The sequence below is a fragment of the Brachycentrus maculatus genome, unplaced genomic scaffold (assembly GCF_059751285.1).
Source record: "Brachycentrus maculatus isolate JH-2025_06_01 unplaced genomic scaffold, ASM5975128v1 h1tg000185l, whole genome shotgun sequence".
In the NCBI taxonomy this organism is placed as follows: domain Eukaryota; kingdom Metazoa; phylum Arthropoda; class Insecta; order Trichoptera; family Brachycentridae; genus Brachycentrus; species Brachycentrus maculatus.
In genome coordinates, this window is record NW_028280936.1 from 249,349 (window position 1) to 261,968 (window position 12,620).

Consider the following 12,620-nt stretch of genomic DNA (forward strand, 5'->3'; position numbering starts at 1 on the left):
AATGTGGTGATAAAGTTTGTAGTAGATGGTGACATCGTCGTTGAAATATTCTTGGCGGTACCGAACGTAGCCGTTTGGTATTTTCTTTTATACATAATGGCATTTTGCCTTCTGTAACATGAATTGTTGTTTTTTTTAAAGTTTGATTATTCTTAATGAACGATCCCACGTATTCTGTTTTATAAGTATATATATGTAATGAAATATTTTTTTTCCGGTTTGGGGTATTTTTATCATCGATTTATTTTTAACTAATACATAGCTGAAGACAATTTTCATACTTTTATTCCACTACATTTTTTTTTATCTGTCAATATCCATCAAAATTGATCGTTATAACCTCTTAAAGCAATATTTAAAGCAGAAATGTGGTATTTTAATGTAACATATATACCATCATCTAGCGTCCACTCTCTATCTATAAAAAATACCTTTATATAATAATTTTTATATTATATTCATGTAAATAATGAATAATAATAATAATAATAACGTTTAGTCTACGTTTCCTAAAATATGTAAATGATTAATGGATGAAATCATAACATATTTGTTTTCAAGTAATGTTAAAAAATGTTGCTTCAGGACGCTATCAACATAAGCAACAAAATATATTTTGTTTACGAAAAATATTGCTTTTATCTTCTTTGTTTATTTATTCCGAACCTTAAAGTGAAGTGAATACTGGCCTCTAAGGTTCATATGACGTATATATTTTATACAATATACCCTGTTAGTAAATTATAATATAATATGGTGTATAAATTATGAAGTCGTAATAATAAAACTTTGTAATTAGTATTAATATAACAAGGGTGAATTTACCAACTTCCAAGGTCAATATTTTCTATTAAATTGTAAGCTTTTCAAAACAAATTATCATCGAGAAAATTTTATCATAAAACAAAATGTTACAATTTCAGAGTAAATTTCACGGCCCGTTCATTCTTTTGCGAAATGAATAATTCAAAACACAAACTTGAAGTTTTAATAAAAATCTGATAAATTAATTTTGGTGTTGTAAATAAAGTGGTAACGTTATGTGAAATTGTTCAAAGGATGTGTGACACACCGTTCAGTGATTGTGAATCAAGGGCACCATAATACTGAGGACCATGAAGAAAACCAACAAACATTTCGGTGCGGCGTTTATTACCTGGATTATAGCGGTCTCCTGTCACCTCAGCATTCCGATCTGCTGCACGTTACTGGACAAACAAGGTAAGACACGTGGTTCTGCACGCACTCTTTGACCTTTCTCCTTCCACACCAAACCTCAACCCCTCGTGGCCCCGTACAAATCAAATATTCATTATTTCCTCTCTGGTTTACATCACGTTTTACAAGAAAAAATATTAATGTGTATCGTAGACTACCCGCTACAAAAGTGAAATTTATTTATGAGGGACTCAAAACCATGAAAAAATAGCTTTTTTAACAAAGCTCATAAATCGTGAAAAATATTTATGAATTGATTTTCAATGATTTTTTTCATGAGTTTTTTAGGGGCTTCGCACTAACTTTTGTTCTTATAAAAATTACGTTTTTTTTAATGTTTTTTTTATATCATTATTCTTTCTTTGCCAAACTATTTTTTTCTGTTAGACATTATTATTCTTGTATATTCTTTTGAAGTTCGGTTTTAAGTAAATCCCTATTAGATAAATTCAGGTATTAGAAAGCCAAACATCAATAATATTATCGTCAATTAAATAGTTGGATTGAAATTATTGAAACATGCCCTTCCTGTTTTAAAATACATTTTGACGAATTAACCCTAAATATTAAATGAATGGTACCTCCCATTTTTTTAACTTTCCCATTTTTTTAAACTTTCTTACATTGTGTATGTAATATTACCTCCCATTTTTTTAAACTTTCTTACATTGTATATGTAATATGTGAATATATTCCTCGACTCTTATATGGAAATAGGTTAGGCGGGAAGATAACATATTATTTTACGGTTCATCAAACATTTCTTGAAATTATTCAAACATTATATTAATTATAAATAAATGTTTTACATTTCCAGTTTTCAGTTAATTAGAGTTACCCTGTAATTTTCTCCTTAAGGGTATTGAGTTCTCCTGAGAAGGCATGTTAATACAAAATATAAATGGTGAATTCATTATTAACACTTATAAAATGGATCTAAACAAAGGGAGGTTCTTTGAACGCTAACCCACACCTGTTCACCGGAAAATTGAGATTTCGTAAAGGAAAAACGGTTTTTCCAGAATTCCTTTTTAACGAAAATCCTCCAACACCTGTGACTTGATACATGATTTCTCATCAGAGACAATATTTTATTTCACCTTCGAGGTTTTCATATTTAAAATGTATGAAGGAAAGAATTATTTTGCCAGCGAAACTTATATTTAGGTATAATGAGAACATCAAAAGATAAATTCTCGCAGATTGGCTCTGTGCATTTTACATAATATTGAAACATGTTCTACGTCTAATTTTACAAAGATTTTATATGCTATATTCTCATAAAAATATGAACAGGAAAATGTTCAGATTCTTTTAGATATTTCTTTTCTAAGAAGTTCTGAAGAGGAACGGAATTCGATAATATAAAAACACACATATTTATATTGCTTTTCAAAGAAATAAAGGACAGTATTCAATTTGCAGACAATCATTTCAGGGTAAGGGAAGAAGAAAATTGAATTACTTTTCACATTCAGGGTCCCAAATTAAATTACTCGAAATGTTTACAGTTCATTTCAGTAATCATACATACTTTTCCTTAAACAATAGACTTCAAATACAAGTGAATGCTAACTGAAACTTCCATTGTTCTAAGTGCCTAAACTTTTGTATAAGAAGCAGAGTTTCCACCGTTGAGCATTGTAAGAACCCAAAATTCATAAATTTTAAGAAATTGTCATCTCCTTGTCATTAAACTGAAATATTATGCGCTTGTATTCCCATCCCGGCTCTTTCATCAAAACAATTTTATAGTTTACATTTCATTATTAACTCGACTTGCTGATCTAAATAAAAAATTATTTTATCTTTAAAAAAAAACAAACTTTTTCAATTCAGTTTATTTTATTTTTTTATTATTTTTATTTATATTCTTTATTTATGAGTACTAGACAGATAAATTCAATTATCTCTGTTTGAAGATTTAATATTATTTGTAAGTTTTGATAAATACAGTTTTGAGCCTAGAAATTATATATTTCTGACATTTAATGTCAAATTTCAACCTTCGCAACTGTTGTTTTTGGCAGTTGCAAAATGTTGTATTTCAATATGATATTTAGGATTCAATGAAGGTTTGTCATAACATTTTTTATCCTGGTATTCTCTCAGTAATGATGTTTATATAATTTCAAAACTTTCACCACGATCAATTTCGACCATTAAATTATAATAGCGTTTTGAGAAACGTGTATCTGACATAACTCCATCAATTTAAGCAAGCTGTAGGTTGCTGTGAACATATAATTGCATTTTATTAGTTTTAGTTTTCAATTAAATTTCACATTATTTATAACCAAACTTTAATAAGAATTTTATCTCACTTATTCTTGGCTTTTAAAATAAAATAGTTCATATTACTCATACATGTACAATCCAAAGGTTCTACGAGTATCCCACGGGTAAATAAATTTATTTTCCTCTTCAGGTACTTTGAATTATAATTCTTAGTATGAAAATCCTTTACGTTTGAAAGTAGTTTATTGTTTGAGTTAAACGTAGTTTAATTTATAGCTTTAGCTTTTGTTATAATCTGAGCTTTACAATGAAATGTATTATGAGATAACAATTGTCATGGTGTAGGTATAACTAGTACACATAAATGTTTATAGTTTTTAAACTCATTACTAGGATAAGGATTCATTTACTTTACTTGACTACTAGACATTTCGCCAAAGTGGCGACGCAAAAGAATGGGTGTTAGAAGTATCCACGATCGAATTCTACAGTATCAAGTCATTCATCATATTGTGATGAATGACAACATCCACCAGCTCCTAACCAATTTTCTATGGCGATCTATGAAAAATATTGTTTGAGAAAAACACAATACAAATAGGACGTTATTAAATAACGTGCGATTAAATGAGAATGTATATTCGCGACCACTCTCTTACTAATAAAGTATTTTTTAATCAACTTTTTAAAATTTACAAACGGTATCGTCAGAAATTGTTGATAATTTATTAGATTTTGCAAAAATATTGTATTTGTAGCGGGAATTTGTGAAATTATAATTCGAATCCAAATGTCTATACCTTATACGATATTTACGAGTTAATTAATAATATTAAATAAAAAACAGGCGCCTGGGGTAGTTTAGTAGAAGCTCTAATGCAAAACTGGTGAAAAATTATTTTTAAATGGCCTGGGTATTTGTGATGTATTTTTCAGATTGATATTCACTTTCTCCACCCTGCAAAAAAGCCTCCAAAATTAGAGACTTTGATGATTATTCCATGTAATGTTTTTTTTTTTTTTTAATAGGATTTCTTCGATTAGACCTAATACTCTTAAACTTGACCCACTTTAAACTGTAAATTTTAGCTTAGTCTAATTAAGGATCATTTTACAATGAGGTATAATTATTATTTTTTTTTAATGATTTAATGTTACCTCTTTCATCAGGAAACAGGGAAAATGAATGTGCAATTATTGTCCGCCTCCGTGTGTAATGGTATTCGTGATTAGCTACGGTGCTGGAGGTCTCGGGTGAAAATAAGTGTTATTGAAGTTATTACACCCTAATATTTATTTAATATTACTCTGGACTGGTCCCTGAAGCGCAGGAGTGATCATCTTGTCTTCATGTAAGAAACGATCAAGATAACACTGAGTTAATACGATACAGTGCTCTATGCACCATTGGGTGTAGATAAGGGTTAAAAGAAGAAGAAAATTATTAGAAATAACATATTTCATTATGATAAAATAAAATATATTTTAGAATATATTTATAGAATTTTGAGAAAGAAATTTATTTATTTCATCAGCTTTTAAATCTTCATACTTATGTTGATCGAAAATGTATGCAGATGCTGCACAAATTTGTACAATTATGTAAATAAAGAAAATAGAATTGTAAAGACTTTGTCCGGTTTTTGCGGGACAAATTGTTGAGTGAAGCCATTAATAGAACTCTCTGAAACATGCGAGAGTCTGCATCACAACATTTAAACTTTACACTGGGGACAAGAGCTTTGCAAACTCTGCATTGTTTCGTAGCCAAAACAAATAGTTGAGCGGTTCTTGAAGCAGCTCCAAACGATTATCGCCACCGGGGTCCATTGTTGTGTTGGTCTTAAGCCACAATTTCGGGAACCAAAAGTACAACACTTATGCGGAAGTCTATTTTTTAATTCAATTGTCTGAATTGAACAAATTCTGCTCTTAGTACCTTTGTCCGCAGAAGCTTAATAAAGGCAGTTGAGTTCGGATCATTCTACACAATTGCCCATTACAAACGACATTCTTGTTTAGAAATTATCAAGCTATCTTTAATGATTAAATTACTATCTGGAACTGTTTTTACACAAACTTATGTATATTTTACGCAAAGAATATTAAGTTTTATACCAATATTTCCAGTGTATTTATTTTTGTTCACAAATGTTTTATTTGTTCCACTAAGAGATTATTTGTTCTACTAAGGATAAATAATAATTTCTAAAAAATTGTGTTTTTAAAACCAAAATCGTATTAACAAAGTAATTGAATAAATGAAACCAAGTAATTCTTTGTAATACTATACATTTATTAAGTCTCAAATTTCACATACATAAAAAAACTTTAAAATATCGTCAACATGACGTCATGCTTACATTAGCTTACGTTTGGATAATTGGTGAAAGTATCACAGTGTATAAAGTGATCACTAAGAATAGGGATGTTAGGTCGTAATTAATTCATGTAAATCCTAGACTTCCAAATTCACATCTCAAAAAAAATCACTTTGGAAATATCAATGAAAACCTAAAAAAACTGACTAAGTAACCGCTTCTTTAAGATGAGTCTATCGCAGAGGTAGGCACAGAGAATAGAACGCCACACCATTATGTCTTCGTAAACAATCCTCGTCTCCTGCAATTCATGCATCTCCTCATACACACCCGCTGATTATTTCGATATGACCACATTCAAGTAATTTATTTTAAATACTTTATCATACCAAGTTTCTCTCGGTTATCTTCTGCTTTACCAATTTACCAACCACTTTTATCTCTTAAATTTGTTAGTAAAAACCTTTTTCAAAATTAAACAAATATGAGTATTATGTTGTAGACGATTTTTTTTATTTCAATACTCAGTTTTCGTAAAATGTTATGATTATTTCGTACTCTTAAATGAATTTTCAAAACAAACGTCTTCAATTTTCAAGCAATTTTTCATGATAATATTTACATTTTTAATGTTTTGTTCATGAAAATAAAGTTAATGTCGTTGTGATATTTTAGTAGAATTACATGATCGATACGATCAAAGAACGATTAAAAGTTCGACGTGAAGGAAACGTACCTCGGCAACTTTACTCTCAGACTCAGAACTTTAGTCGGTTGGTAGTCCGATATTATCTTTAGAATTTGCAGTTCATGTACTTAGAGCTACAAGCCAAAAGTCACCGACATTTCAGAACAAAACAATACGATATCTTATCATGTAATAATATAAACAGTTTCAATATATGATTTTTACATATGTAAATATTAAGAAGCAAATTGAAATTTATTTGTTATTATTTTGAAGAAAAATATACAATACAAAATAAACGAAAACTATTAAAAATTTATGAGGCGAATGTAGTTGAGAATAGAACCAGAGAAAAATTGAAGAAAACTATGCATGGTCAAGTATTTCAAATACTTGAAAGTGTCTGGCCAGGTGTTAGAATAATCGGCAGGTTTGTATGAAGAGATGCATGAATGTAGAAGAGAAGAAAAATGTTTTCAATCACAGAGTAGTGTGGCGTTCAAATCTCGCTGTCTACCCTGCGGGGAAGTGGTGGTTAGTTAGTTAAATAGTTTTAAAAAAAACCTACAGAAATCAAAATGAAAAGTCATGTACTAATGTGAAAAGGCAAACAGCCGCAAGTAAAAAACAGTAGTTTTGAGATAAACGAATTTATAGTTAACATACAGTGATGCTTTTTGCCTAAACGTGTATCAAATTAATACAATTTTGCGGCTGTTTGGATAACAAATATCTCGATAAAGGAAAGAGATAGATCAAAATCTGTGATTGTATATGATAGAGGCAAGATAAAAGAATGCTTTAAGCCGTGTTACACCAAACAGCCGCAACTTGAGTTACGGATAGTTGCCTTTACACATTAGTGTAATTGTAATACAATAAATGTCTAAACTTGAGATTAAGCATATATCAATTTTAATACGGTTATACATCTATCGTTAGTATAATCCACTGTTTGAAGAATTCGAAAAAATTCTTAGATTTATCTTGTCTCAAATAAATCTATCGTCTTGATTAAAAACCTAGAAGATGAACTAGAAGTCTGCATGAAACTAGCAAGCAATTTACTCAGAAATACTAAATTAACAGTGATTGTACTTAATCCTTAAATTGATTTGAAGACTACATGAATTTTAGGCACTCACAGGCTTTTTGACCCTTCATTGGTTGTTTTATAATCAATCAAAAAGTAATAAACATACATATAATAAAAAAATATACATCATTTTTTTCTATTTTTTTTATTTGACTAGTGACCGGATTTTATCATTTCCTAGTCTGTCATCACTAGTCTGATAAAGAAACAAGTAAATAGTTGTTTAATGATATAAAATACAATTCCTCCAAGAAAACCGCAATTTTTCAAATACTAAAGGGTGACAATTATTTGAATTAAAAAAAGTTTTTCTTCGAGATTCTCAAACGATTTTTCTACTCACAAATGCAACATTAAGCAATTTCAACAAAACTTCAAATATTTGGCAATTAAATATTTCAATATACTTCCAAAAGAAATTTTTTAAAAAAGATGATATTCTTGAGAAAAAAGTTAAATTCTTAAGAAAAAAATTAAAGCCCATTACATATAAATCTTGAAAAAATATACAAAAAAAACAGACTATTATACCATTTATTATATAACATTAAACAACGAGTGTTTGTCTCTCTCACCAAGCACATGAGCTCATTTTCTTTTTTGGAGAGGCACAGCGAATCGAAATGTAAAAGTTTTTCATATGTATAAATGATTAAAATGTTATACTTCTAAATGTAAATGTTAACTGAAAACTAAATTCTAATGAAGAGTAATCATTTTCAAATCTATTTTTGAATAAGTTGGAATCGAACCCACGACGCCAATTTCCCAGTCGAGCAACTATCCAATATCACAACGCTTGTCTGTATTATAATTCAGAACCATACAATTTTTAAAAATGACATTTTTCATATCAGTCTAAAATGCGCAAAACATCGTTTGAAATTAATTTTCAGATATTCATGAGGCGGGCCACGATTTTTGCTTTCCTTTCTTATTTTTGCTGTAAAAGGCAACAAATAACGTTTGACATTTTCATTTTAGATATTCATCCCCCTTTTTTTATTTTTGCCCTCATCAAAGGCCACGCCCCTGATTACTCCCCCGCCCTACCGCCCTCCCGCCCTGCCGCCCTCCCTCGGCTCTCGAGGGATCATCATCATTAAGTAATATTCGCCAAAGGCGCTCATCTCCGACATCTTGCGGCTACATCATAAAGCCCCCAGATAGCGGCAACCAAAGACTAGTCCCCGCCGACTGCACTTTCCAGCCTTTACGCTAAAAGCCTTCATTTGCCTTTCATCTTGGTGGCAAGTTTTGCTTGCGAACCAACAACAATGAGATCGCACTGATAACAACTACTGATCGTATGTTCAAAGGAAGTCGAACAAATAATTGGATTGTTATCTTCAATCAAATTTTGTGTTTTTAGAAAATATATTTGCTCAAAAAATTGTATAAGTACATGGTTTTAACGAGATAAGGAGTGTTTTTGGATAGGATTTTTCAATCAGAATTACGTTAAATTATAGTCATTTAGATCATATGGAGTTAACTGACTCACACTTACAAATAGGCTTTAAAATTTGTAAAGTTAAAGTCATAATAAGTGGTGTTGTATAAGTCATAGCTATATTCCAGAGTCATTTGAACGTTAATTTCAAAACGTATTCAACAACAAAAAACTAGCATTAATGGTATTTTTCGATATTTCAAATTTCGAAAATTTTCCAACTTTTTTAAGACTGCATTTTTTTATTACTTAAAATGTAATTTGATTTCATTTTAAAACATAATAAAAAGGTGGTTTTTTAATATTGTGAAAATGGTGTGAAGATTTTTAATAACAAAATAATATAAATATATTATCCTAGTTTACGTTTTAAAACCATTAAGAATCTCCATCTCCAAACACATCGAAGACATCAAACAATATTTCAAACGCTATGCATTTAACGCACTAGGCCACCGTGCTGAAAGGCCCGGGATCGATTCTTAGGAAGATCAACAACAACAAAAATTCCATTCTAATATTTATTTAATATTATCCTGGAAAGGTATCTGGAGCACACGGCTGATCACTTTTCCTTCACTTCATAACACTGCTATACTGTCTATATGCTATTATGTCTATGCTACTGTCTATAACATGCAGTGCCTTATGCACAATGAGCGCGGAAAACGCTAAGAAAAATAAGACTTTTCAAACGAATTTACTAACATTCAAGTAAAGGAGCTAAATGTTGAAAATGTAAGAGAAGTGAACAACCAAATAAAAGGTTTTATTGAATAATTTACATAATAAATTGCATTGAAAAATACCATTCTAGTATTTCATATATTTGAATTTGAATGTGAATTTTGTGTGCATCAAATAAATCCCTTGATTTTTTATAATTAAAATTTTGACCGTAATGTTTTCGGCACAATTGATATTTCTCAAACTTTTTTGCTCCGGGTCTGAATTTGTACCCTTCTCGAAGATTTGTTCAGTAAGTTGCCAGTCTTTAAGCCTTGATACTACTGAAGAAAATCTCTATAAAGGAAGATAACGCTCTCGACGTCGTGTCCTGTAAAAACGCTTTTCAGCTTATGGTAGTCATTTTTATCTTGAGCCTTTTCTCCGTTCGCAGACCGTTCTTGTAACTGCCGTCTTAATATCCTTATAATAACTTCGGTGTACGCTTATTCACGTTTTCTCATTTCAATAATAATAATTAATATTTCTTTTACTTATCAAATTAAAACTGCCTCCGGTAAAATATTTTTTTTTTTGTATAATTAGTATGATTCGTAATAAAAGATCTCCCAAGCAAATGTTTAATAAGCGACATTTATATAAACTTTTAGTAGATTTTTATCTTGGTAAGAAAGTATTTTAACAACAATATTTGGTTTGTATTCTTATAATACTGTTTTTTAACATCATGATTTTTTTAAATCAAAATTACATAAATGAGTTTATTTTATTAATAATATTGTAAACATATCATGCCACAAAATCAAAAGTACATTTAAAATACGAGTTCATTTTACAAGAAAAAAAATATTCTTGTTTTGCGGAACCAAATTGTTTACATGATAATATAATTTCAAACTTATTTATCATTTGTTTCAAAATTTTGCCATCATAGATAGTGTAATAGTTAGGTCCCAGGTTCGTTTTCTAGGGGACCAAAATAAACTGATATGTTTTTCCACTACAATACATTTTATTTAATAAAAATATAAATTTGTGTTTTTATTATTTACACAAATATTTCAATTTCATGCTTATTCTGTGAGCTTAAGCAGCTCATTATTAGAAATAGGTATCAAATTGTGGTAGAGTGGGTTCGAACCGAGATACTCTGACTTAAGAGTCCGCGACACTAACCACGGGACCACAACCCGACACATATTTACTTAATTTCACCCGGAATTGATACCTGTGGCGCAAGACTAATCATCCTGCCTTTATATAATTAAAGATCACTGCAACATTACGTTGACATGATGCAGTGCCCTATGCACCGTTTGAAAAAGTTTAAAGAAATAACTTATAAAGATAACTATTTTTTAATAATCTGAACATGAAGAGATTCATTTAATTAATAATACATTATTTAATTCGAAAGATAACTTTTTAAGTTTTATTTTGATATTTCTTAATGGAATTGCATTTTATATATCACATATTTTATTATTCATGAAAACCTGGTCTGAAAAACTGGTCAAATAAAATAAAAGTGGGAAAAGTTAAATTGTTGTTTCATAATATAGCGGATGATTTATCAATGATTCTTATTTAATTATTGGAGGTATCGTGATACTACCAACAACAACAACCAAAAATTTGCAAAGTGAATCAGTCACCATTTGCCTTTCATTTGATCTTCTGCAATAAAACACATTTTTAACGAAAAGAAATTTCTTCGATGCTGTTAAACTAAACTTGAATTTTTCTTTCCAGTGAAAACGTTTGATATTCAAGCGGTGGAAGGAAGAATAGCGGAGCTTCCGTGTGACGTCACTTCAGTGGACCATGACAAAGTCCACATGGTTTTCTGGTTCAGGGATGACGCTGGAATCCCATTATACAGGTACGATTACTTTTTTTTTAAAATCAATTCATGTTCCTACTTAAGTGATTAAATTATTCCTGAACGCCTTGAACCTATATTTTGAAAGTAGCATATGGTAAACTAATGTTAAATAATCTAAACTATTGCTTTTCAGAGAGCTTTATATAGACCTATAATAGGTTTATGTTTGCTTCAATGAGGTTTATGTCAGCGAAAAACGGAAATGGGGCTTTTCCTACTAGATATAAAATGGGGTTCAAATGAGAGGATGCCATTTTGGCAAATAATCTTCAATATTTAGGCACCCTGTAAATGTCTTATTATACCGCACGCAAATTATCATTACATAATCTTTTTAAATACTTAAAATTGACATGGAAAATACTTAAGATAAGTACTTTTCTGCTTTACGTTGTGCTACGTTCAAAATAAAGTTTTTTTAATGGCAACGCTACATTATCCAGCGTATGACAGTTTTCCGACTTGTAGCAAAAACGCGACACGGATTTGTATGATTCATCAATAAACAACAGTGCGGCAACTCTCAAAATACATTTGTAGTCAATAAATTAAGGAAAATTCAATATAAGGCATAGAGGGTCTACGGATTATAAAAAAATGACAAGTGGTCTATTAGGTTACAAAGTTAGGGAAATTATTATCTTAACCCAACACAAGACATAGAATTATTTCCTCTTCTATCAATGTAGTGAAATAATCGACAATTTACATTCCACTGCAGCACTTAGTCTATTTAAGGTGGCTGTAGACGAAAGTAAAAATTACAATAATAAATTGAATAACATTTTGTAATCAAACAAAATATATGAAAACCTAAAATAATTATCTTAGAAATCACACTATCTTCTACATAAAACTAGAATTCATTTGCTATACGTGAACAATAAAAATATGTTAATAATACTTCCTACTTCTTTGAATTCTTTATTAACAAAGATGAAAACCTTACCGTACCAAGAGTTTAGCTTTCAGCTTACAAACAACATTATTATCCTTTATTTCCAAGAAACTACTTTGCATTGCATTGCATTTCA

General features: G+C 29.9%; 1 protein-coding gene across 1 annotated transcript in view; it reads left to right on the forward strand.

The window, feature by feature from the left end:
• The first annotated feature begins 1,038 nt into the window (after positions 1 to 1,038).
• LOC148307899 (neural cell adhesion molecule 2-like) overlaps positions 1,039 to 12,620 on the forward strand; it is a 151,345-nt gene continuing 139,763 nt past the window's right edge. The window contains exons 1-2 of the mRNA XM_088262593.1: positions 1,039 to 1,221; positions 11,454 to 11,583. Coding sequence (XP_088118719.1) covers positions 1,116 to 1,221; positions 11,454 to 11,583 — 236 coding nt within the window. The 5' untranslated portion in view covers positions 1,039 to 1,115. The remainder of the gene's footprint in view (positions 1,222 to 11,453; positions 11,584 to 12,620) is intronic.